We start from the raw sequence: 27,321 nt of genomic DNA, 5'->3' as shown, positions 1-27,321 counted from the left end.
GGTGCATTGCTTAGTCTATGGTGCAGTGTTGAGTCTATTTTGCAGTGATGAGTCTATGGTGCAGTGCTGAGTCTATGGGGCAGTGTTGAGTCTATGGGTAGTAGTGCTGAGTCTATGGTGCAGTGCCGAGTCTCTGGTGCAGTGTTGAGTCTATGGTGCAGTGCTGAGTCTCTGGTGCAGTGCTGAGTCTATGGTGCAGTGCTGAGTCTATGGTGCAGTGCCGAGTCTATGGTGCAGTGCCGAGTCTATGTCCGCCTTCATCACCCCGACCCCCCCCCCCCCCCTCCGCCGCCACCCCCCGCCGCCCCCACCACAGGAACTACTACTACATCACGCTGCTGCGGGAGCCCACGGCCCGCTACCTCAGCGAGTGGCAGCACGTCCGCCGGGGCGCCACGTGGCGCTCGTCCCCGCACCTCTGCGCGGGCCGCCCGCCCGCCCTCGGCGAGCTGCCCCCGTGCTACGCGGGCGCCGACTGGTCGGGCGTCTCCCTCGCCGACTTCCTGGCGTGCCCGCACAACCTTGCGGCGAACCGGCAGACGCGGATGCTCGCCGACCTGCGCCTCGTCGCCTGCTACAACGCGACGGCCGTCGGCGGCGCCGACCGCGACCGCCGCATGCTCGAGAGCGCCAAGCGCAACCTGCGCGCGATGCCCTTCTTCGGGCTGACGGAGCGCCAGCGCGACAGCCAGGCGCTCTTCGAGGACGCCTTCGGCATGGCGTTCGGCGCCGGCTTCGAGCAGCTCAACGCCACGAGGGCCGGCGGGGCGATGGCGACGGCGGGCGGCGTGCTCGACGCGGCGGCGCGCCGCGAGATCGCCAGGATCAACGCCCTCGACGCGCGCCTCTACGCCTACGCCCTCGAGCTGTTCGAGGGGCGCGTCGAGGCGCTGGCCGAGCGCAGGAGGCGCGGCGGCGGCGGCGGCGGCGAGCGGTGGAGGCGGGAGGAGGCGGAGGAGGAGGAGGCGGAGGAGGCGGCGGAGGAGGAGGAGGAGGCGGAGAGGGAGGAGAGGGTGGAGAAGGCCGGGAAGGCCAGAGGCAGGTGAGATGGCGGGAGGACTCGTGGTGAGATGGAGCGTTGGGGGGGGGGGTGAGATGGTGGACCGGTGATGAGGTGGAGAGGGAGAGAGGTGAAGAGGAGGTGAGAGGGAGGAGCGGTGACGAGGAGGAGGGCGAGCGTGACAGATTTCGAGTAGCGGCGGTCCCCGCCGCGTTTGGAGATCGCCGGCCAAGCCGTGGCCGTGCCGAGCTCTCCCGCCAACCACCGCTGGCTTCTGGCCTCGCCCTTATTAAGCATCGTCGTCATCGTCGTTGGGGGGTAGCTTCCTCTGCCCCGTGCGTGGCAGCGGCCGTCCATGTCAGCTTCGGCCTCTGCGTGGAGTCATCGGCGAGGCGCCGCCCGCCAACTCCGCTGGCTCCGCTGTTGCCGCAGTCGCCGCCACTCCAACCACCACCACCAACACCACCACCACGGCTGCCCATTCCTCACATGGGAATGTTGGAATTTCCACATCGCAGCACCACACGAATATCTCTCTCTCTCTTTACCTCTCTCTCTCCCTCTGTACTCCCTCCATCTCCCTCCATCTCCCTCCATCTCCCTCCATCTCCCTCCACCTCCCTTCATCTCCCTCCATCTCCCTCCATCTCCCTCCACCTCCCTCCATCTCCCTCCATCTCCCTCCACCTCTATCTCTCCCCCTCTCCCTTTTTTACGATCAGAGGAAGCAAGAAGAAGCTCGGTTTAGTCGGCACTTTGCTTCGTTCATCATTTGGTTTTTTCGTTTTTTGTCCATTGCTTTGCTTCATGTGCTCCCACCCCTCCCGTTTAAATGAAAGACTTTCCGTGTTCTACCATTGTGCAGCAAAATCAGTCTGTGCTACTTTCTACGTAGACACAAACATCAATATGAAGAATCACGCTCCGCTCCTCCTCCTTACCCCTTCCCTCTCTCTCTCTCTACCCTCTCTCTCTCTACCCCCTGTTTTCTACGTAATTAACTTTTTTTTAAACTACGACAAGTGCTGCATCTGCACCCGACACTCCTCGCAGCCCCATGGCCCCCGACTGGCAGCTGGTATCTCCACGCAGAGCTCCCTCTCTTCCATTGTTTGTGCTCGCGTAGTTTATTCAATCAAATTACAGCTCTTGCCGATGGCAAAACAAAAAAGAATCGCCTTTGCTTCTTTCGGTAAAGTCACCACCACGTAGAATGAGAATAACATAATAAAATAAAACGATAAAATTCTCACGACGTTTCGGCCACAACACAAGTGGCCTTCTTCAGGTTGAAAGGAACAGACCTGTCGGGACGACAGAGCTTCAACAGACCTGTCGTCCCGACAGGTCTGTTCCTTTCACCTGAAGAAGGCCACTTGTGTTGTGGCTGAAACGTCGTGAGAATTTTTATCGTTTTACTTCATTATTTTATTGTCGTTCTACGTGGTGACTTTACCGAAGGAACCAAAGAAGATGAATCCTTGCAGTCACGAAAGCTTTAAATGGAAAAAAATAATCATTTCGTAATTCTAATCGGGGGAACATGTCAAATCTTGTCTCGTGTACTGCGTATGTCCAGAGCACCGTAGCTGGCTGCTTCACCAGCAGCAGGGCCTTGCGGGAGGCGCGGTGTGCAGGGTCTTCCACCGGCCTTTGGCCCGATTCGCCGGGGATTTCACTCCCTTCCGATCGAGGCCGCGCGCGAGCTTCTCACAAAGAGCCTCCTTGCGGTACACGCCTGCTGCGAGACGCAGGGTGGACTCGCGATCCCACGAGTTCAAGGGATGCCTCTTCTCGCACCGCTTGTTCCTCCACCGCCGTCCCTTCGCGTCCCTCGTCCAAGGTCAAGTTTCAGCGGCAGGTTCTTCTTCCTGCTGCTCTTGCAGCAGCTCAAGCTGCTGGTCCACAAGCTGCTGCTGCTGCTACTGCTGCTGCACCTCCAGCTGCGTCTGCAGCAGAAGCTCCAGTTGCTGCTGCTGCTGCACCTCCAGCTGCAGCTGCAGCAGAAGCTTCAGTTGCTGCTGCTGCACCTCCAGCTGCATCTGCAGCAGAAGCTTCAGTTGCTGCTGCTCCTGCACCTCCAGCTGCTTCTGCAGCAGAAGCTTCAGTTGCTGCTGCTGCTGCACCTCCAGCTGCATCTGCAGCAGAAGCTCCAGTTGCAGAATCAAAAGCTCCTGCCGCTGCCGCTGCAGCTTTTCCATTTGACTTTTTAAGATGTCCATTTCCGCACTTATATCCACGGCTGCGGCGTTTCTCCGCTACAGGAGGGGGAGGGTGAGGTGATGATGAGACGCTTGGTCTGAGGTGTCAGCGGCAGCACCCACAGCCCCAGCAATGGCCCAGCCAGCAGGCGGCTTGACTACTCTCGCTCCCTCCCTCCCTCCCTCTCGCCTTTTTAATTTTTTTTACGATCAGAGGAAACAAGATGATGCTCGTCGGTTTAGTCGGCACTTTGCTTCGTTCATTTCAGTTTTATTTGTTTTGTCCATTGCTTTGCTTTGCCCCCCCCCCCCCCGTTTAAATGAAAGACTTTCCGTGTTTACCATTGTGCAACAAAATCAATCTGTGCTACTTTCTACGTAGACACAAACATCAACACGAAGAATCACGCTCCGCTCCTCCTCCTTACACCTTCCCTCTCTCTCTACCCCCTCTCTCTCTACCCCCTCTCTCTCTACCCCCTCTCTCTCTCTACACCCTCTCTCTACCCCCTCTCTCTCTACCCCCTCTCTCTCTACCCCCCTCTCTCTACACCCTCTCTCTCTACCCCCTCTCTCTCTACACCCTCTCTCTCTACCCCCTCTCTCTCTCTACCCCCTCTCTCTACCCCCTCTCTCTCTACCCCTCTCTCTCTCTCTACCCCCTCTCTCTCTACCCCCTCTCTCTCTACCCCCTCTCTCTACCCTCTCTCTACCCCCTCTCTCTCTACCCCCTCTCTCTCTACCCCTCTCTACCCCCTCTCTCTACCCCCTCTCTCTCCAACCCCTCTCTCTCTACCCCCCTCTCTCTACACCCTTTCTCTCTACCCCCTCTCTCTCTCTACCCCCTATCTCTCTACCCCCCCTCTCTCTCTACCCCCTCTCTCTACCCCCTCTCTCTCTCTCTACACCCTCTCTCTACACCCTCTCTCTACACCCCTCTCTCTCTCTACCCCCTCTCTCTCTACCCCCCCTCTCTCTACACCCTCTCTCTACCCCCTCTCTCTCTCTCTACCCCCTCTCTCTACCCCCTCTCTCTCTCTACCCTCTCTCTCTCTACCCCCCACCCTCTCTCTACACCCTCTCTCTGTATGTTCTCCCTGTTTTCTACGTAATTTTTTTTATTTTTGTATTAAACAAAAAAAATGTTAAACTACGACAAGTGCTGCATCCGCACCCAGGCCTCCTGGCGGTCCTGCGGCCTCCGACGGCAGCCCGTGTCTCCACGCAGGGCTCCCCCGTGTCTTCTGCCTCCGAGCACGCGGCCGGCACGGCGTGGCTCGGCTGCGTCGCTCGCCTTCCGGGAACTCCGGCCCAACCAGCCTGGCACCGACCGGAGCGCGGAAGATGCCCAGGGCCACCTTCCTCGCCCTGTGTACGGCGAGCTTGGCGTGGCCGACGAGCACGTTCACCGGCCCCTCAAGATGAGGACCGTGTGCAAAGATGAGGACCCACCGTCGGGGAGAAGCGGAGGCTGAACCTCGGGAGGATGTTTCCAAGGACCTCGAACGGCGAGTCCAGGCTCTCCGCGCTCCACGTATCGGCGCGCCACCGTCTCCACTTCACCGCGGGACCGGCAACTCGGGGGGACGTGTCGGTGAAGCGCGTTGGTGGTTTTGACGGTGCCGTGGGCGACGCTCCAGCCGAGGTCGCCGACGCGGTCGTGCGTCGGGCTGGAGCGGAGTTGCCTCCAGCGGGGCCTCTCCGGAGAGACGCAGGGCTAGGACTCTCCTCCAGGCGTGGTCCTTGTGGCTCCTCGGGGTGTCCTGTTGGAGCGGAGCGCCTTCCTCTTTACATTTGCCAAGGCCACGTGGTAACGGCAGCAGCAGCAGCAGCAGGACCTCCGCATGAGGCGTCCGACTCCTGAACTTTCACCACCACCATCAACCGCCAACCGCCACTACCGACATCGCCACCACCATCACTACCGCCATCGGTAGAAGTTAGCGGTGGTGGTATGGGGGAGGGTACGTGGGTGGGGGGGTTCAGGATCATGGTTCAACATTTCCTGATGCTTGTTTTGTTTTGCACTGAAGAGCCCCAAACCATGGATCGCGTACGTGAGCTCTCTCTGTCTCTCTGTGTGTCTCTCACTCTCTGTCTCTCTTTCTCTCTCTGTCTCTCTCTTTGTGTCTCTCTCTGTCTCTCTGTCTCTCTCTTTGTGTCTCTCTCTGTCTCTCTGTCTCTCTCACTCTCTGTCTCACTCTCTGTCTCTCTCTTTCTCTCTCTGTCTCTCTGTGCGTCTCTCACTCTCTGTCTCTCTCTTTGTGTCTCTCTGTCTCTCTGTGTGTCTCTCTCTCTCACTCTCTGTCTCTCTGTCTCACTCTCTGTCTCTCTGTCTATCTCTCTGTCTCTTTCTCTCTCTGTCTCTGTGTGTCTCTCTCTGTCTCTCTCTTTGTGTCTCTCTCTGTCTCTCTGTGTGTGTCTCTCTCTCACTCTCTGTCTCTCTGTCTCACTCTCTGTCTCTCTGTCTCTTTCTCTCTCTGTCTCTCTGTGTGTCTCTCTCACTCTCTGTCTCTCTGTCTCTCTCTTTGTGTCTCTCTCTGTCTATACTCTTTAGTTCTATTCAGTAAAGTCACGTGGGTAAAAAAATAAAATAACACAAATCACGACGTTTCGGCCACAACACAAGCGGCCTTCATCAGGTGAAGGGACCAACCTGTCCAGTGGACAGCGTTGGAGTGAAGCAAGCCAAGCGCTGGTCGCCTCCTTTTAAGCTGTGGGGGTGGTAAACAGAAAACGCCTTGAAAAGGAAATTAGCATAAAATACGCCACTAACAACGCTTGGAATTAGCACAAGATGATAATACACCACCCTGGAAGTTTGGAGTGCCACTACTAGAATAAATATACTGTACCATTGGAAATTAGTTTAATGTTTGGTTCGATTTAGAACATCTTTCCAATGGTTGCTTAATTTGAAACCATCTTCTCGGTTGAAATTGTGTCCGTGTTTGTAGATCTGAATTGCCTCGTGGACAAATCTCTGATGATAACCCGTCGGTTTGCAAAGGACCTTGGTATCGGAGAAAATTATATCGTGATCCCCCACAGCATTGTAACAATGATCAGCTACGCCAGAAGAATTCGTTCTGCCGTGTTTCAAATCTGATTTGTGCTCGCGAATTCGGTCAGAGACATGTCGTTTCGTCTCCCCGATATAGCAATCACCACAAGTGCAGATCAATTTGTAAACCCCGGGGTACTGTAAGTCAGGAATGACATCCTTCACGGATGGGATCAGGTCACGGATTTTGTGTACTGTATTTAACCGGACCAGGATCTTGTGTTTGTTTAGAATTTTGGAGATCTTTTTAGTAACGCCTGCTATATATGGTAGTGTGATGGTTTTGACCGGAGTATCAAGTGGTTGTTTCTGTATGGAGGGAGAAACAGCTTGGCGGATGGTACGGTCAGAGTATCCGTTTCTCTTGAGGGCCAGGTGTACGTGTTTTAATTCACTGGCCAGGTGGTGTTGGTCCGAAATGCAATGAGCCCTGTGGTATAACGTTTTGATGAGAGAATTATTTTGAGTCGGGTGGTGGTGGTGGGAATCAGGTTTCAAGTAGGAATCTGTGTGGGTGGGTTTCCTGTAGACAGAATGTCGCAATGAGCCATCAGGTCTCCTCTCAAACAGAACATCCAAGAACGGCAGCTTGCCATCTTTCTCCACTTCCATGGTGAATTTGATGGCGGGATGTCTAGAATTGATGTGGTGTAGGAAGAGGTTCAAAGCTGGGAAGCCATGTGGCCAAATGACGAAAGTGTCGTCTACATATCTCTTCCACAGGGAAGGTCTGAGGGTGAAAGTCTGGATGGCGTCTGCTTCAAATTTCTCCATGAAAACATTGGCTATCACTGGTGATAAGGGAGAACCTATAGGGGTATTTTATTTTTCACCTACGTGACTTTACCGAATAGATCCAAAGAGTATGGATCCTTGCAGTCACGAAAGCTTCAAATCTAGAATCTCTCTCTGTCTCTCTCTTTGTGTCTCTCTCTGTCTCTCTTTGTGTCTCTCTCTGTCTCTCTTTGTGTCTCTGTCTCTCTCACTCTCTGTCTCTCTCTTTGTGTCTCTCTTACTCTCTGTCTCTGTGTGTCTCTCTCTGTGTGTGTCTCTTTCGCTGTAACTATCTGTGTGTGTCTCTCTGTGTGTGTCTCTCTGTGTGTCTCTCTGTCTCTCCGTGTCTCTCTCTCACTCTGTCTCTGAGTCTCTCTCTTTCACTGTGTCTCTATGTCTCTGTCTGTCTCTCTTTCACTGTCTCTGTGTGTCTCTCTTTGACTATGTCTCTGTGTGTCTCTCTTTCACTATGTCTCTGTGTGTTTCTCTGTGTGTCTCTCTGTGTCTCTCTGTCTCTCCGTGTATCTCTCGGTCTCTCTGTCTGTCTCCATTTCAGCGGCGTGTAAGCCAATTCGACCCCCCCCCTTCTCCCTCCGTCTCCAGTGGTGGAAACTCCACATTGCCATGGCGGGGCTGGGAGGTTTCAGCGTGGCGGTGGTGGTGGTGGCGCGCGATTCGACCCGTTAGTCAGTCCGCTGTCGATGATCCCACCCCGCCTAAGCGGTACTATTTTACCCACCCCTCCTAAGCGGTACTATTTTACCCACCCCGCCTAAGCGGTACTATTTTACCCACCCCGCCTAAGCGGTACTATTTTACCCACCCCGGGAGGAGGGTGATGGATGATGGGTGCTGCTCGGTCAGACACTCCCCCCCCCTCCTCCCTTTTTGCAATGGGCTGCGCGTGCGGGGCGGTTAACCGGTCAGGTCGGATACTCGACGTTGCTCTCCCTGTGTTGCTGCGTGCGTGTACGTGTGTGCGTGCGTGTACGTGTGTGCGCGTGTGTGTACGTGCGTGTGTGTGTGTGCGTGTGCGTGCGTGTGCGTGCGTGTGTGCGTGTGCGTGCGTGTGTGTACGTGCATGCGTGCGTGTATACGTGCGTGTGTGTGCGTGTGTGCGTGTGTGTACGTGCGTGCGTGTATACGTGCGTGTGTGTACGTGCGTGTGTGTACGTGCGTGTGTGTACGTGCGCGCGTGTGTGTACGTGCGTGTGTGCGTGTACACGCACGTGTGTGTATATATAAGTTTTTTTTGTTAAAGTCGTACGTCGATTCTGCACCTTTTTTGGGCGTCTGCGCTCTCATCGCAAGTAGCTTAGGAAGAGTAGGCCAAGTGCCCCCCCTCCCATCCCCTCGGTTCTGGCCGTGCAGCTGGGGGGAGGAGGGGGAGTGGGTTAGGGGCTGCGTGTGTTTTTATACCGAGAGCTACGTTTGTAACGGGGTATTTTGTATGATAACAATGAACAAATAATAATTGTTGCCTACGTTTCATCTGCGTCGCTTCTCTTGGCATTAGCCACGCAACACACACAATACACACAACACACATAACACACGCACACACAACACACATAACACACGCAACACACACAACACACACAACACACACAACACACGCACACACAACACACACAACACACACAACGCGCAACACATGCACACATAACACACAACACACGCAACACACGCACACATAACACACGCAACACACGCAACACGCAACACACGCAACACACGCAACACACACAACACACACAACACACACACACATAACACACACAACACACACAACACACATAACACACACAACACACACAACACACGCACACACAACACACGCACACACAACACACACAACACACACAACACACGCAACACACACACCACACAACACACACAGCACACACACGCAACACACGCAACACACGCAACACACGCACACATAACACACACAACACACGCAACACACGCACACACAACACACACAACACACATAACACACAACACACGCACGCACATGCACCACACACAACACACAACACACGCACACACAACACACGCACACACAACACACGCACACACAACACGCACAACACACGCACACAGAACACACGCACACACAACACACGCACAACATACAACACACGCACACACAACACACGCACGCACAACACACGCACAACACACGCACAACACACGCACACACAACATACACAACACACAACACACATAACACACGCACACAACACACAACACACGCACAACACACACAACACACGCACAACACACACAACACACACAGCACACACAACACACGCACACACAACACACGCACACACAACACATGCACAACACACGCACACACACAACACACGCACACACGCAACACACGCACACGCAACACACAACACACGCACACACAACACACACAACACACACAACACACGCACACAACACACACAACACGCACAACACACAACACATACGCGCGCGTGCGTACACAAATGTAATGACAACTTGACACACTTGTCTTGAGGTGGCACTTTTATTGAAGAGGCGTTCACTTTGGCATCAGGCGGAGGAGACCCCCACCGCAATAGCCCCGAGTCTCCCGCGCATCTCCCCCTTATATACCGACAGGAGGCCACGCCCCCCTTCTCGATCGTTCTCGCCGACTCTGGACGCTCGCTCCACCGGCAGACTCCACCATCCTCGTCCGTCGCCTGACCTGACCACGCTCCTTGCTCGAACATTCCCGTGGCCACCAGTCCCTTCACACTCACAGCTGACTCCCCTGTCATTACCTCCCGTGGCCACCAGTCCACTCACAGCTGACTCCCCCTGTCATTACCTCCCGTGGCCACCAGTCCCTTCACACTCGCAGCTGACTCCCCTGTCATTACCTCCCGTGGCCACCAGTCCACTCACACTCACAGCTGACTCCCCTGTCATTACCTCCCGTGGCCACCAGTCCCTTCGCACTCACAGCTGACTCCCCTGTCATTACCTCCCGTGGCCACCAGTCCACTCACACAGCTGACTCCCCTGTCATTACCTCCCGTGGCCACCAGTCCACTCACACTCACAGCTGACTCCCCTGTCATTACCTCCCTTGGCCACCAGTCCCTTCACACGCACAGCTGACTCCCCTGTCATTACCTCCCGTGGCCACCAGTCCACTCACACTCACAGCTGATTCCCCTGTCATTACCTCCCGTGGCCACCAGTCCCTTCACACTCACAGCTGACTCCCCCTGTCATTACCTCCCGTGGCCACTAGTCCACTCACACTCACAGCTGACTCCCCTGCCATTACCTCCCGTGGCCACCAGTCCCTTCGCACTCACAGCTGACTCCCCTGTCATTACCTCCCGTGAGCACCAGTCCCTTCGCACTCACAGCTGACTCCCCTGTCATTACCTCCCTTGGCCACCAGTCCCTTCACACTCACAGCTGACTCCCCTGTCATTACCTCCCGTGGCCACCAGTCCACTCACACTCACAGCTGACTCCCCTGTCATTACCTCCCGTGGCCACCAGTCCCTTCACACTCACAGCTGACTCCCCCTGTCATTACCTCCCGTGGCCACTAGTCCACTCACACTCACAGCTGACTCCCCTGCCATTACCTCCCGTGGCCACCAGTCCCTTCGCACTCACAGCTGACTCCCCTGTCATTACCTCCCGTGAGCACCAGTCCCTTCGCACTCACAGCTGACTCCCCTGTCATTACCTCCCGTGGCCACCAGTCCCTTCACACTCACAGCTGACTCCCCTGTCATTACCTCCCGTGGCCACCAGTCCCTTCACACTCACAGCTGACTCTCCTGCCATTACCTCCCATGGCCACCAGTCCCTTCACACTCACAGCTGACTCCCCTGTCATTACCTCCCGTGGCCACCAATCCCTTCACACTCACAGCTGACTCCCCCTGTCATTACCTCCCGTGGCCACCAGTCCACTCACACTCACAGCTGACTCCCCTGTCATTACCTCCCGTGGCCACCAGTCCCTTCACACTCACAGCTGACTCCCCTGTCATTACCTCCCGTGGCCACCAGTCCACTCACACTCACAGCTGACTCCCCTGCCATTACCGCCCGTGGCCACCAGTCCCTTCACACTCACAGCTGACTCCCCTGTCATTACCTCCCATGGCCACCAGTCCCTTCACACTCACAGCTGACTCCCCTGTCATTACCTCCCGTGGCCACCAATCCCTTCACACTCACAGCTGACTCCCCCTGTCATTACCTCCCGTGGCCACCAGTCCCTTCACACTCACAGCTGACTCCCCTGTCATTACCTCCCGTGGCCACCAATCCCTTCACACTCACAGCTGACTCCCCCTGTCATTACCTCCCGTGGCCACCAGTCTACTCACACTCACAGCTGACTCCCCTGTCATTACCTCCCGTGGCCACCAGTCCACTCACACTCACAGCTGACTCTCCTGTCATTACCTCCCGTAGCCACCAGTCCCTTCGCACTCACAGCTGACTCCCCTGTCATTACCGCCCATGGCCACCAGTCCACTCACACTCACAGCTGACTCCCCTGTCATTACCTCCCGTGGCCACCAGTCCACTCACACCGCATGTCAGCTCTGTCGTCATTACACAAATGTAATGACAACTTGACACACTTGTCTTGAGGTGGCACTTTTATTGAAGAGGCGTTCACTTTGACATCAGGCGGAGGAGACCCCCACCGCAATAGCCCCGAGTCTCCGACAGGAGGCCACGCCCCCCTTCTCGATCATTGTTGTATGTGGGGTTGTGTGTGTGTGGGGTTGTGTGTGTGTGGGGGGTTGTGTGTGTGTGTGGGGTTGTGTGTGTGTGGGGTTGTGTGTGTGGTTGTGTTGTGTGTGTGGTTGTGTGTGTGGGGGGGGGGGGGACGGTGTGTGGGGTTGTGTGTGTGTGGGGTTGTGTGTGTGTGGGGTTGTGTGTGTGTGGGGTTGTGTGTGTGTGTGGGGTTGTGTGTGTGGTTGTGTGTGTGTGTGTGGGGGGGGGGGGGGGTTGTGTGTGTGCGGGGTTGTGTGTGTGGGGTTGTGTGTGTGTGTGGGGTTGTGTGTGTGCGGGGTTGTGTGTGTGGGGTTGTGTGTGTGTGTGGGGTTGTATGTGTGTGTGGGGTTGTGTGTGTGTGTGGGGTTGTGTGTGTGTGTGGGGTTGTGTGTGTGTGTGTGTTTGTGTGTGTGTGTTTGTGTGTGTGTGGGGCTGTGTGTTTGGGTCGTAGGAGGTGGAGGCGTTGACCCCTCCCACGTGTGCTAGGGGTTGGGGTTGGACTCCGAGGTCGGGTCACTGACCCGGCCCATGAAGAAGATCTCTCCTGCAAAGACAAAGATCCCCCGTGTAGCCTCGTCAATAGACTGTAGGGGCAAGTGCTGTTAGTAATGAGTAGCAGCAGCACCTGTGAAGGTAGACACAGACAAAGATCCCCCGTGTAGCCTCTAACAGACTGCAGGGGCAAGTGCTGTTAGTAGCGAGTAGAAGCACCACCTATGAAGGTAGACACAGACAAAGATCCCCCGTGTAGCCTCTATGGGTCTCTATGTATCTCTATGGGTCTCTATGTGTCTATATTTATCTCTATGGGTCTCTATGTGTCTCTATGTATCTCTATGGGTCTCTATGTATCTCTATGGGTCTCTATGGGTCTCTATGTATCTCTATGTATCTCTATGGGTCTCTATGGGTCTCCATGGGTCTCTATGTATCTCTATGTATCTCTATGGGTCTCTATGGGTCTCTGTCTCTATCTCTATGGGTCTCTATGTATCTCTATGGGTCTCTATGGGTCTCTGTCTATCTCTATGGGTCTCTGTATATCTATGGGTCTATGACCCCTCATCCGTGACTTAACTGTTCACAGACCAATTCAGAAGCTCCGTTCCCCCCATGCAGTCCATTCACAACGGCGTCTCTACACCGCGTGGGCTGACCACATCTTTGGGCGTAAACAACAATAAGTAATATAAAAAAAACTTTAAAAAAAACTTTAAAAAAAACACGCTTTTATTAAATGTACCCCGCTAGTAATGGCAGAACTCCACGACTCTAGGAAGCGGACCCCGAAGCTTCCTTCCCACAACGTGAAAGACCGTGGCCGATTAGAGGCAACGTTAGTTGAGCGTGGACAATTAGACCCCAGCCGATTCAGTTTTCAGTTTCATGTATTAGGTATGGCCCTGTGAGCCATGCGGCTCTTGATTCGGGTGCATCCGCAACAAATTAAAAACAAGAACGAGAAACATCTTCTTTGGTTCTTTCGGTAAAGTCACCACGTAGAATGAGAATAAAATAATAAATTAATAGAATAAAATAACGCGATAAAATTCTCACGACGTTTCGGCCACAACACAAGTGGCCTTCTTCAGGTGAAAGGAACAGACCTGTCGGGACGACAGAGCTTCAGTGAACGTTGTTAAGATTCGCAGCGTCCTTTAAGCTGGTTGAGAGACGTGAGGCACCTTGACAAAGGGGTTTACATATTCAATGCTAAATAAATTCTCATGTTTGATATGTAAACCCCTTTGTCAAGGTGCCTCACTTCTCTCAACCAGCTCTGTCGTCCCGACAGGTCTGTTCCTTTCACCTGAAGAAGGCCACTTGTGTTGTGGCCGAAACGTTCGTGAGAATTTTATTGTGTTATTTTATTCTATCAATTTATTATTTTATTCTCATTCTACGTGGTGGTGACTTTACCGAAAGAACCAAAGAAGATGAATCCTTGCAGTCACGAAAGCTTTATATCGAAACGAGAAACATCTTAAAGTGGCTGCGCGCAACGGGAAAAAAATCCTGGGAAATTAAGCGGCGAAGTCTTCCAGAGACAAAGCACCGCATTTCAACGCTGTGTGCAAAAATCCCAGCGGGATGCGTGTCGAACAATAACAACCATGAGACAATTTAGATGAAAGTTATCAGGCTAACTCTGCACTACGACAACAAACAAACGTGGCTAAACCAAAACGTTTTCAAAATCACCAAAGTAAAGCTATAAAAAAACAATGTAACAGTGATAATACGAACTGTGATTCCAATTTAACAATAAACGACATAACATCTACAAAATAACGTTTTTGTTATTTTTAATGATAGAATATAGTATTGTCATCAGTATGACATAACTGCACCAAATTTGCAGTCGATACCACATTGGGAAGTGGGGTAAAATTGAGTCACATGATTTATAATAAAAAGGGACCGTCCATAAGTGACGTCACGCACCTAGGGGGTGGGGTCAGATATTTGTGACGATGCGTGACGAGGCGTGACGAGGGGGGGGGCGGGGTTTGAGAAATGTGACGTCACGTCAAAACGCGCAACTTTATAAATAACTATAGGCAACACGTTCTACCTAATTAAATAGACTTTGTAATAAATGTTTTATACCTACAACATCAGAGTGCAGCGCCACATTAAATACGCAACTACAATGACAACAATAAGTTTAAAGCGATTTGAAGCGTGTTTTATTTTTAAAATGTAAATATGATTTTGGGGGGGGGGGGGGCAGAGCTTTGTGACGTCATATTTGAGGGGGGGGGGTCTGACTTTTTGGGACGCCGTGTGACGAGCGAGCGGGGGGTGGGGGTCAAAAAACGTCCAAAATCGCGATGACGTCATTTATGGACGGCCCCAAAGCGTGTAATAAAAAAAAAATTTGTCGCGAGAAGCCCGGGTGGGGTGGCTTGCCTGAGCGCGTGTCCAGGATGAGGAAGAGGAAGGGGCGGTCGACGAGGAGGCGGCGAGGAGGAGGCCCCAGGCTCATCTTCACTGCGCCCACCAACCCTGAAGCACGCAGCAGGAGCAGCAGCAGCAGTACACAGCAGTAGTAGTAGTACACAGCAGCAGCAGCAGTAGCAGTACACAGCAGTAGCAGTACACAGCAGTAGTAGTACACAGCAGTAGCAGTACACAGCAGTAGTAGTAGTACACAGCAGTAGCAGCAGTAGCAGTACACAGCAGTAGCAGTACACAGCAGTAGTAGTACACAGCAGTAGTAGTACACAGCAGTACACAGCAGTAGCAGTACACAGTAGTAGTAGTACACAGTAGTAGCAGTACATAGCAGTAGCAGCAGTAGTAGTAGCAGTACACAGCAGGAGTAGTACACAGCAGTACACAGCAGGAGTAGTACACAGCAGTACACAGCAGTACACAGCAGTAGTAGTAGCAGCAGTACACAGCAGTAGCAGTACACAGCAGTACACAGCAGCAGCAGCAGCACAGAGCAGCACACAGCAACACTGCAGCAGCAGCAGCACACTGCAGCAGCAGCAGCACACTGCAGCAGCAGCAGCACACTGCAGCAGCAGCAGCACACAGCAGCAGCACACTGCAGCAGCAGCAGCAGCACACTGCAGCAGCAGCAGCACACTGCAGCAGCAGCAGCACACAGCAGCAGCACACTGCAGCAGCAGCAGCAGCACACTGCAGCAGCAGCAGCACACTGCAGCAGCAGCAGCACACAGCAGCAGCACACTGCAGCAGCAGCAGCAGCACACTGCAGCAGCAGCAGCACACTGCAGCAGCAGCAGCACACAGCAGCAGCAGCAGCACACTGCAGCAGCAGCAGCAGCACACTGCAGCAGCAGCAGCACACTGCAGCAGCAGCAGCACACTGCAGCAGCAGCAGCACACAGCAGCAGCACACTGCAGCAGCAGCAGCAGCACACTGCAGCAGCAGCAGCACACTGCAGCAGCAGCAGCACACTGCAGCAGCAGCAGCACACTGCACGCAGCAGCAGCAGCACACTGCAGCAGCAGCAGCACACTGCAGCAGCAGCAGCACACTGCAGCAGCAGCAGCACACTGCAGCAGCAGCAGCAGCACACTGCAGCAGCAGCAGCAGCACACTGCAGCAGCAGCAGCACACTGCAGCAGCAGCAGCACACTGCAGCAGCAGCAGCACACTGCAGCAGCAGCACACTGCACACAGCAGTAGCAGCAGCAGGGGGCTGTGTAGTAATGGCCGGGTCCGAGATACTGAGCCGACAACCACAGAGGAGGTGGTCGTGATAGTGCTGATGGTGATGCTGATGATAGTGCTGATGGTGATGCTGATGATAGTGCTGATGATGGTGGTGATGCTGATGATGCTGCTGATGGTGATGTTGATGCTGCTGGTGCTGATGATGCTGCTGATGCTGCTGCTGATGATGCTGATGATGGTGGCGGTGATGCTGATGATGCTGCTGCTGATGATGCTGCTGGTGCTGATGCTACTGATGATGATGCTGCTGCTGCTGATGATGGTGGTGGTGATGCTGCTGATGGTGGTGGTGATGCTGATGATGGTGATGGTGGTGGTGATGCTGATGATGATGGTGGTGGTGATGCTGCTGATGGTGATGGTGGTGGTGATGCTGATGATGCTGCTGATGATGCTGCTGATGGTGGTGGTGGTGGTACCGCTGGCAGCAGAGGCGTGGGTCCCTTGCTCTGTGACGTCGATTGCTGCCACGTGGATGGCGTCGGTGAACTTGAGGTCACGCGCGTCTGGAGAGACGGGGAGACACACACAGTCACACACACCACACACAGTCACACACACACACAGTCACACACACACAGTCACACACACACAGTCACAACAAAGAGTATGTGGGTGAGTGTGTGGGTGTGTGAGTGTGTGGGTGAGTGAGAGTGTGGGTGGGTGAGTGTGTGGGTGAGTGTGTGGGTGTGTGGGTGGGTGAGTGTGAGTGACTGTGTGAGTGTATGTGTGTGTGAGTGAGTGTGTGTGAATGACTGTGTGAGTGTGAGTGAGTGTGTGTGAGTGTGTGTGTAACTGTGTGTATGTGTGTGACTGTGTGTGAATGACTGTGTGAGTGTGTGTGAGTGAGTGTGGGTTTGAGTGTGTGTATGTGTGAGTGTGTGTGTGACTGTGTGTGTGTGACTGTGTGTGTGTGACTGTGTGACTGTGTGTGTCTCCCCGTCTCTCACAGACCCACTCACCCACCCACACACTCACACACCCACACACTCACACACCCACTCACCCACCCACACACTCACACACCCACACACTCACACACCCACACACTCACACACCCACACACTCACTCACACACTCACCCACCCACACACTCACCCACCCACACACTCACACACCCACACACTCACCCACGCTCATCCACACGCTCACTCACACACTCACCCACCCACACACTCACCCGCCCACACACTCACACACCCACACACTCACCCACCCACCCACACACTCACACACCCACACACTCACACATCCACACACTCACCCACCCACACACTCACCCACCCACACACTCACCCACCCACACACTCACCCACGCTCATCCACACGCTCACACACCCACACACTCACTCACACACACACTCACACACCCACACACTCACACACTCACCCACTCACACACCCACACACTCACACACCCACACACTCACACACCCACACACTCACACACCCACACACTCACCCACCCACACACTCACACACCCACACACTCACCCACCCACACACTCACTCACCCACCCACACACTCACACACCCACACACTCACACACCCACATACTCACCCACCCACCCACACACTCACCCACACACTCACCCACGCTCATCCACACGCTCACTCACTCACGCATCCTCACTCAAGAATCTGAAGTCTAAACCAGTCCGACCGCTTGCTCAGTTGAAAACAGTTTCCAGAAAACAGTTGTCCGCAAACAGTTGATCTGAAACTGTTGCTCGCAAAACATTTGCCCCCAATCAGTTGCACGCAAACAGTTGCCCGCAAACAGTTGCACGCAAACAGTTGCACTCAAACAGTTGCACGCAAACAGTTGTTGCCCGCAACTCGCCAGTTGCACGCAAACAGTTGCACGCAAACAGTTGCACGCAAACAGTTGCACGCAAACAGTTGCACGCAAACAGTTGCACGCAAACAGTTGCACTCAAACAGTTGCACGCAAACAGTTGCCCGCAACTCGCCAGTTGCACTCAAACAGTTGCACGCAAACAGTTGCGCGCAAACAGTTGCCCGCAACTCGCCAGTTGCACGCAAACAGTTGCCCGCAACCAGTTGCACGCAAACAACTCGCCAGTTGCTCACCGGCCATGCCCGTGAGGCCGCCCTCGTTGAAGACGTCTGAGACGCCCGCGGCGCGCAGCGGCTCACGCAGAGCCACGCGGTGCCACACACGGAACCTGGGGGGGTGGTGGTGGTGGGGGGAGGTGGTGGGGGGAGGTGGTGGGGGGAGGTGGTGGGGGCAGGTGGTGGGGGGAGGTGGTGGGGGGAGGTGGTGGGGGAGGTGGTGGGGGGGAGGTGGTGGGGGGGGTGGTGGGGGGGAGGTGGTGGGGGGGTGGTGGGAGGGGGAGGTGGGGGGGGTGGTGGTGGGGGGGGTGGTGGTGGGTGGGGTTGGTGGGGGGAGGTGGTGGGGGGGGTGGTGGGGGGAGGTGGTGGGAGGTGGTGGGGGAGATGGTGGGGGGGTGGTGGGAGGGGGAGGTGGGGGGGGGGGGGTGGTGGTGGGGGGGGTGGTGGGGGGAGGTGGTGGGAGGTGGTGGGGGAGGTGGTGGGGGAGGTTGGTGGGGGGGGTTGGTGGGGGGGAGGTGGTGGGGGATTGGTGGGGGGGGTTGGTTAGGGGGGAGGTGGTGGGGGGATTGGTGGGGGGGTTGGTGGGGGGGGATTGGTGGGGGGGTTGGTGGGGGGGAGGTGGGGGGGAGGTGGTGGGGGGGGTTGGTGGGGGGGAGGTGGTGGGGGGATTGGTGGGGGGGTTGGTGGGGGGGATTGGTGGGGGGGATTGGTGGGGGGGTTGGTGGGGGGGAGGTGGTGGGGGGGTTGGTGGTGGGGGTTGGTGGTGGTGGGGGGGTGATTAGCGACCCACACAGAGACGTTGCAGTATTTATGCGCTATGAGATGTTGACGACCTCTCCTGGTGTACAGGACTGCAGGAGGGATGCCATTCCAGGTAGTTCACAGCTCGGGATCGAACCCACGACCTCCTGCGTACCAGGCGAGGTAGTCAACATCTCTCGTGACACCGCATTAACGCCGTCAATGCGGTGATTGTGGTGACGATGCCGGACATCGTCACCACAATCACCACAATCACCGCATTAACGCCGTCAATGCAGTGATTGTGGTGACGATGCACAGACATCGTCACCACAATCACCACAATCACCGCATTAACGGCGTCAATGCGGTGATTGTGGTGACGATGCACAGACATCGCTGTATAATATAACCTCCCCCCACCAACCCCCCACCCACCTTCTGACCACCTCCCCACCATCTCCCCCCCCACCAACCCCCCGATCATCACCCAGGAATGTCTGTGTGTAACGCGCGTGACGTCACTCCACATCGAGCAGCCCCCCCCCCTAATTCATATTCATGAGCGGGTGACGTCACTCAATCTGGAGCTCCTCCCCCCTCAGTAATATTCGTTTGCATGTCCACCCCAATCGCCGCATGCGGTTCAAATATTGCGGTGAACTCGATCCCATACAAACCATCTCATCAAAATATGATTTTATTTGATTTAAATCCCACGTGGACTTTACCGAAACAACCCAGAGTATGACGTCATGTTTTTTTTTACCCCTTGTTTCTGATTTAGTGCGCTGATTATTTAAAGGTGCATTGTGAAATGTTTACCCTGCTACTGATGCTCCTGCTGTTTGGTGGTGCATGTTGTTTGTGTCGTTTATTGTTAAAAAAAAATATTCGGTTCACAGTCCCTATGATCACTGTTGTTACATTTGGCCATAGGTTTGTGTTTGCTGTAGCACGGAGTTCGACTGATGGCCTTAATCTAAAGTTGTCTTGTAGGGTTGTTGTTGTGGTTGTTGTGGTTGTTGTTGTGGTTGTTGTTTGGCTTGCATCCCACTGGGATTTTTGGCACACAGAGTTTGGTGGCTCAAAGTCACACGCAGTCACTTTAAGATGGTTTTTTCTTCCTGTTTTAGTTTTTTTGTTTCCTGCGGTTGCAGCTTAGCTGATTGGAGAATATAGAGTTTATTGATAACATGAAGGTAATTTATATTTTAGTTTTTATTGGTTCACTATATAGTACTGTGAATAGCTCAGATGTGTAGTCATTTCTGTGACCAGTCACCTAGCAAAATCACCCAGTTATTTCAATGCTAAATTCGCCTAGTTATTTCAATGCTAAATTCTCCTGTTTGATTTTGTACTAAGTGGCTCGCCTAGTTATTTCAATGCTAAATTCTCCTGTTTGATTTGTACTAAGTGCCTCGGTGAATGTGTATGCTCTGACTTCAACGTAACTATTTCTGTAGCAGTTACAAGCGAATCACTCAGCCATTTCAATGCTAAATTCTATGCTAATCCCATTGTCAAGGGGTGCCTCTGCGGATGTGTATACTTTAACTTAGCTATTTCAATGCTAAATTCTATGCCAATTCCTTTTAACAATGGGTGCCTCTGCGGATGTGTATGCTTTAACTTTTAACATAGCTATTTCTGTGACCAGTCACAAGCTAATCATTCAGCCATTTCAATGCTAAATTTTATGCTAATTCCTTTGTCAAGGGGTGCCTCTGCGGATGTGTATGCCTTAACTTAGCTATTTCAATGCTAAATTCTATGCTAATTCCTTTTAACAATGGGTGCCTCTGCGGATGTGTATGCTTTAACTTTTAACATAGCTATTTCTGTGACCAGTCACAAGCTAATCATTCAGCCATTTCAATGCTAAATTTTATGCTAATTCCTTTGTCAAGGCTCTTTGTTCCTCTTACACAGCTTAAAAGCCGTGATCTGAACGTGGCTCTCTCACTCCAGCGCTGTCCTACCAGACAGTCTCGCCCCCTTCACCTGATGAAGGCCGCTTGTGTTGTGGCCGAAACGCCGTGAGAATATTATTGTGTTATTTTATTTTATCAATTTATTATTTTATTCTCATTCTACGTGACTTTACCGAAAGAACCAAAGAAGATATAAATAGACTTTGTGATGTTTTCTACCTACAACATCAGAGTGTAGCGCCACATTAAAATAAGCAACTACAATGACAACAATAGTTTAAAGCGATTTGAAGCGTGTTTTATTTTGGGGGGGAGGGTGGCAGAGCTTTGTGACGTCATATTTGAGCGGGGGGGTCTGACTTTTTGTGACGTCATATTTGAGGGGGGGGTCTTTTTGTGACGTCGTGTGACGAGGGCGGGGGGGGGGTCAAAAATCGCGTGACGTCATTTATGGACGGCCCCTTTCCGCTCCACCACCTTCATGCGGAGTGACGTCACCGGCTCATGATTATTAATGAGGGTGGCTGGTCGACGTGGAGTGACGTCACGCGCGTTACACACAGACATTCCTGGCTCGTTATATTATTATAAATGATCATTATATATTATTATCAGTTATTATTATCGAATACATTCTCTCATCGACCGGGAGCCACTCACTTTGGCAAGTGGATCTGGAGCTCCTGCACGCGCAGAGACTCCATCCAATGGGCGATGAGCTCCGGGGTCAGGTGACCCTCGAGCCCAGACAGCTCCACGTGGAGGCCGGGCAGGGCGACGAGCATGGCGAGGTCCCCCCCCGCGTAGGGGAGCGACGCCACTTGGTACGCCCCGCCACCGCCGGGGATCTCGAACTCTCCTGCGTCGGTGGTGGGGCAAACCAAACACGCCGGGCACGGCGGGGGGGGGGGAATTGTTAGAGCGAGAATGTTTATCGCTGTGTTGGGTCTAGCCTAGGGGCACCCCCAGTGGCAGCTGTCTCTGTGTATCAGTCTGTCAGTAGTAGGGGTGGTGGTGATTGCTGTTGCTGTGTGGGTCTAGCCTAGGGGTACCCCCAGTGGCAGCTGTCTCTGTGTATCAGTCTGTCAGTAGTAGGGGTGGTGGTGATTGCTGTTGCTGTGTGGGTCTAGCCTAGGGGTACCCCCAGTGGCAGCTGTCTCTGTGTATCAGTCTGTCAGTAGTAGGGGTGGTGGTGATTGCTGTGCTGTGTGGGTCTAGCCTAGGGGCACCCCCAGCGGCAGCTGTCCCTGTCAGTAATAGGGGTGGTGATGATTGCTGCTGTGTGGGTCTAGCCTAGGGGCACCCCCAGTGGTAGCTGTCCCTGTGCATCAGTCTGTCAGTAGTAGGGGTGGTGGTGATTGACTGCTGTGTGGGTCTAGCCTAGGGGGCACCCCCAGTGGCAGCTCGCCCACCGTAGGCGATGTCGCCCTCCTGGAACATCATGTCCGTGAGTTTGGGGGGGCCCGCGGGAGGCGTGAAGGTCGTGGGGGGCCCCAGGGTGAAGGCGTGGGCCCAGGGGGCGTGCATGGCCACGGAGCTCGCGATGAGGACGCGGGACAGCGGGGAGAGATCCCCCTCGCTCACCAGCTGGGACACCCCCCCTGCAGCATCATCAGCACGGGCATCATCCATCATCATGGGCATCATCAGCACGGGCATCATCAGCACGGGCATCATCAGCATGGGCATCATCATTATCAGCATCATCATTATTAGCATCATCATGGACATTAGCATTATCAGCATCATCAGTATGGACATCATCATCATCAGTGACATAGGTATCGTCATCAGCGACATAGGCATCATCATCAGCATGGGTATCATCATCAGCAGCATGGGCATAATCATCATCAGCATGGGTACCGTCATCAGCAGCATCGGCATCATCATCAGCAGCATGCGCATCGTCATCAGCAGCATGGGCATCATCATCAGCAGCATGGGCATCGTCATCAGCAGCAGCATGGGTATCATCATCAGCAGCATGGGTATCATCATCAGCAGCATGGGTTTCATCATCAGCAGCATGGGCATCGTCATCAGCAGCAGCACGGGTATCATCATCAGCAGCATGGGTATCATCATCAGCAGCATGGGCATCGTCATCAGCAGCAGCATGGGTATCATCATCAGCAGCATGGGTATCATCATCAGCAGCATGGGTTTCATCATCAGCAGCATGGGCATCGTCATCAGCAGCAGCACGGGTATCATCATCAGCAGCATGGGTATCATCATCAGCAGCATGGGTTTCATCATCAGCAGCATGGGTATCATCAGCAGCAGCATGGTCATCGTCATCAGCAGCATGGGCAGCGTCATCAGCAGCATGGGCAGCGTCATCAGCAGCAGCATGGGTATCATCATCAGCAGCATGGGTATCATCATCAGCAGCAGCATGGGTATCATCATCAGCAGCATGGGCATCATCATCAGCAGCATGGGCATCGTCATCAGCAGCAGCATGGGTATCATCAGCAGCAGCATGGGTATCATCATCAGCAGCATGGGTATCATCATCAGCAGCATGGGCATCGTCATCAGCAGCAGCATGGGTATCATCATCAGCAGCATGGGCATCGTCATCAGCAGCATGGGTATCATCATCATCATCAGCATGGGCATCGTCATCATCATCAGCCTGGGCATCATCATCATCAGCACGGTCATCATGAACCCCCCCCCCCCGCCATTGAGAGCCAGGGCTTGGACCCAGTGTCTCCGACAGGCCCAGCCACGACCAGCTCCACACGGCCACGTGGGAGTGGACTCACCCTGGGTGAGTGTGGAGGGGTGGACTCACCCTGGGTGAGTGTGGAGGGGTGGACTCACCCTGGGTGAGTGTGGAGGGGTGGACTCACCCTGGGTGAGTGTGGAAGCCCACGTGGGGGTGAGTGTGGAGGGGTGGACTCACCCTGGGTGAGTGTGGAGGGGTGGACTCACCCTGGGTGAGTGTGGAGGCCCACGTGGGGGTGAGTGTGGAGGGGGGGACTCACCCTGCGTGAGTGTGGAGGGGTGGACTCACCCTGGGTGAGTGTGGAGGGGTGAACTCACTCTGGGTGAGTGTGGAGGCCCACGTGTTGATGGTGGAGGGGTGGACTCACCCTGGGTGAGTGTGGAGGGGTGGACTCACCCTGGGTGAGTGTGGAGAGGTGGACTCACCCTGGGTGAGTGTGGAGGGGTGGACTCACCCTGGGTGAGTGTGGAGGCCCACGTGGGGGTGAGTGTGGAGGGGTGGACTCACCCTGGGTGAGTGTGGAGGCCCACGTGTTGATGGTGGAGGGGTGGACTCACCCTGGGTGAGTGTGGAGGCCCACGTGGGGGTGAGTGTGGAGGGGTGGACTCACCCTGGGTGAGTGTGGAGGGGTGGACTCACCCTGGGTGAGTGTGGAGGCCCACGTGGGGGTGAGTGTGGAGGGGTGGACTCACCCTGGGTGAGTGTGGAGGGGTGGACTCACCCTGGGTGAGTGTGGAGGGGTGGACTCACCCTGGGTGAGTGTGGAGGCCCACGTGTTGATGGTGGAGGCCGCGAGGCCGGGATTCTCCACGAAGTCGACGCGGGGCAGCAAGCAGCCGAATCTCCGCGAGGCCTCCGCCGTGAAGGCCTCGCGCAGCGTGAAGCCGCCCTGGACGAACACCTCCGTGGCCCACGTGAGGCCCGGCAGGGCACCACGTGGGGTCGCACGGAGCTCAGCTCCTGGTGGTGGACGTGGTGGTGGTGGAGGTGGTGGTGGTAGTGGAGTTGGTGGAGGTGGTGGTGGAGGTGGTGGTGGTGGAGGTTGAGGTGGTGGTGGTGATGGAGGTGGTGGTGGAGATTGAAGAGGTAGAGGTGGTGGTGGTGGTGGACGTGGTGGTGATGGAGGTGGTGGTGGAGGTTGAGGAGGTAGAGGTGGTGGTGGAGGTGGTGGTTAAGGTGGTGGTGGAGGGGGTGGAGGTTGAGGTGGTGGTGGTGGTGGAGGTGGAGGTTGAGGAGGTAGAGGTGGTGGTGGAGATGGTGGTGGAGGTGGTGGTGGAGGTGGTGGTGGACGTGGTGGTGGTGGTGGAGGTGGTGGAGGTTGAGGTGGTGGAGGTGATGGTGGAGGTTGAGGAGGTAGAGGTGGGGGTGGAGGTGGTGGTGGAGGTGGTGGTGGACGTGGTGGTGGTGGAGGTGGTGGTGGAGGTGGTGGTGCAGGTGAAGCGCGCCAGAGGAGCGGTGGACACAGAGAGAGAGAGGCGTTTGGAGGTGTTCACTCACTAACTCACCCACTCACTCACTCACCACCACACTCACCCACCCATCCACTCACTCACTCACTCACCACCACACTCACCCACTCACTCACCCACCCACTCACCCACCCACCCATCCACTCACTCACCCACTCACCCACCCACTCACCCACTCACCAATCCACTCACCCACCCACCTACTCACCCACCCACCCACTCGTTCTCTTACCCACCCACTCGCTCTCTTACTCACCCACCCACCCACTAACCCACTCGCTCTCTTACCCACCCACTCACCCACCCACTCACCCACCCACTCACCCACCCACCCACCTCCCATGGCCGCGTCTATCTGCCGCCGTGCATCAGTGGAGGCTGCGAGTCTGGCCACGTGGAGGATTCCCCGCACGGCGCGGGGAGACGCGATGACGTTCCCCCCACGCAGCTCGGCGTAGAGGCGAGTCGCCAGGACGCCCCCGGAATCGAGGATCCTCTCGAGGTCGGGGATTCCCTCGAGGGAGGGGATCCTCTCGAGGTCGGGGATTCCCCCTGGACCGGGGATTCCCTCTGGACCGGGGATTCCCTCCGGACCAGGGATTCCCCCTGGACCGGGGATTCCCCCTGGACCGGGGATTCCCTCTGGACCGGGGATCCTCTCGAGGTCGGGGATTCCCTCTGGACCGGGGATTCCCTCTGGACCGGGGATCCTCTCGAGGTCGGGGATTCCCTCTGGACCGGGGATTCCCCCTGGACCGGGGATTCCCTCTGGACCGGGGATTCCCCCTGGACCGGGGATTCCCTCCGTATCGGCTGGCATCGGCGAATCACCGAGGCCCACAACCACAGCCACCACCACCGCCACCACCATCATCGTCATCGTCGTCGTCATCGTCGTCGTCGGCATCATCAGCGGCTGCGGCGGAGTCTGCGGAGTTTGCAGCGGTGATCAGCGGACGTCGGCACGTATCTCGATCTGAACTGAAAACAAAACCGTGACGACGTTCCGTGACGTCTCCTTTTCAAGGGCCCGCAGTTGCCTCGACGGCACATCGCCCCCCCCTCTCCCCCCCCCCTTTTGCGTCTAGTGGTGTCTGTGTGTGTGTGTCTGTGTGTGTGTCTGTGTGTGTGTGTGTGTCTGTGTGTGTGTGTCTGTGTATGTCTAGTGGTGTCTAGTGGTGTCTGTGTCTCTCTGCGTGTGTCTCACCGTGGTCTCTGTGTGTGTGTCTCTGTGTGTGTCTCACCGTGGTCTCTGTGTGTGTGTCTGTGTGTGTGTCTCTCTGTGTGTGTCTCACCGTGGTCTCTGTGTGTGTATCTGTGTGTGTATGTCTGTGTGTGTGTCTGTGTGTGTGTCTGTGTGTGTGTGTGTGTCTGTCTGTGCCTGTGTCTGTGTGTGTGTCTGTGTGTGTGTCTGTGAGTGTGTGTTTCTGTGTGTGTGTGTGTCTGTGTGTGTGTCTGTGTGTGTGTCTGTGTGTGTCTGTGTGTGTGTGTCTGTGTGTGTGTCTCTCTGTGTGTGTCTCACCGTGGTCTCTGTGTGTGTCTGTGTGTGTGTGTCTGTGTGTGTCTGTGTCTAGTGGTGTCTAGTGGTGTCTAGTAGTGTCTGTGTGTGTGTCCCTGTGTGTGTGACTCTGTGTGTGTGTCTCTGTGTGTGTCTAGTGGTGTCTGAGTGTGTCTGTGTCTCTGTGTGTGTGTCTCACCGTGGTCTCTGTGTGTGTGTCTCTCTGTGTGTGTCTCACCGTGGTCTCTGTGTGTGTGTGTCTCTGTGTATGTGTCTAGTGGTGTCTAGTGGTGTCACGTAGTCACGCGTGTGGGAATTCCACCACATGGCCGTGTGGTGGTCAGGAGTAAACAATTGACACAGACCACACACACAAAACAAAGATCCCCCGTGTAGCCTCAACAGACTGCTGGGGCAAGTGCTATTTGCGAGCACCTGTTAAGGCCGGAGGGGTGGGTGAGTGGCCAGCACCATGCCCGGCCGCCTTTGTCTCTCCAGTGACGATGTTTACACACGGCACCAGGTACTCATTTGAGGCTGAGTCGACCTAGGGGCGGCCGCCCAGAACCGGTTCAGATAATCGTCACCGCTGGTGTTGGCCGTGAGCGGGAATTGAACTCGGGTCGCCAGGTTCATAACGCAGCGTAGCGCTAACCACTACACCCACCGCTCCCCCCACACAATCACCACCATTATCATCACCATCATATTCAACACCATCATCACCACCACCACCATCGTCACCATCATAACCACCACCATCACAATCATCACCATCATTTTCACCATCATAATCACCACCATCATCACCACCACCATCAT

General features: G+C 54.9%; 2 protein-coding genes across 2 annotated transcripts in view; one reads left to right on the top strand and one right to left on the bottom strand.

Moving 5' to 3' along the window:
* The window catches only part of LOC142922778 (uncharacterized), a 30,844-nt gene extending 22,316 nt beyond the window's left edge, over nucleotides 1-8,528 (top strand). The window contains exon 2 of the mRNA XM_076063664.1: nucleotides 317-8,528. Within this exon, the coding sequence (XP_075919779.1) occupies nucleotides 317-1,046 (730 nt within the window). The 3' untranslated portion in view covers nucleotides 1,047-8,528. The remainder of the gene's footprint in view (nucleotides 1-316) is intronic.
* A 3,424-nt stretch (nucleotides 8,529-11,952) lies between these two features.
* On the bottom strand, nucleotides 11,953-26,008 carry LOC116938491 (neuroserpin-like). The gene is made up of 8 exons (XM_076063665.1): nucleotides 25,338-26,008; nucleotides 24,283-24,492; nucleotides 22,205-22,393; nucleotides 21,453-21,651; nucleotides 18,133-18,227; nucleotides 16,457-16,543; nucleotides 14,738-14,833; nucleotides 11,953-12,368 (listed from the first exon to the last, which is right to left on the bottom strand). Exons 1-8 carry the CDS (start codon nucleotides 25,909-25,911, stop codon nucleotides 12,307-12,309), a joined length of 1,512 nt encoding a protein of 503 aa, XP_075919780.1. The 5' UTR covers nucleotides 25,912-26,008; the 3' UTR covers nucleotides 11,953-12,306.
* Nucleotides 26,009-27,321: the final 1,313 nt, after the last annotated feature.

Source organism: Petromyzon marinus, unplaced genomic scaffold (assembly GCF_048934315.1).
Source record: "Petromyzon marinus isolate PM22_M1 ecotype Great Lakes invasive population unplaced genomic scaffold, UKy_Petmar_22M1.pri1.0 PM_Scaffold_17, whole genome shotgun sequence".
Taxonomy (NCBI): Eukaryota; Metazoa; Chordata; class Hyperoartia; order Petromyzontiformes; family Petromyzontidae; genus Petromyzon; species Petromyzon marinus.
This window is presented reverse-complemented; position numbering and strand designations above follow the sequence as displayed.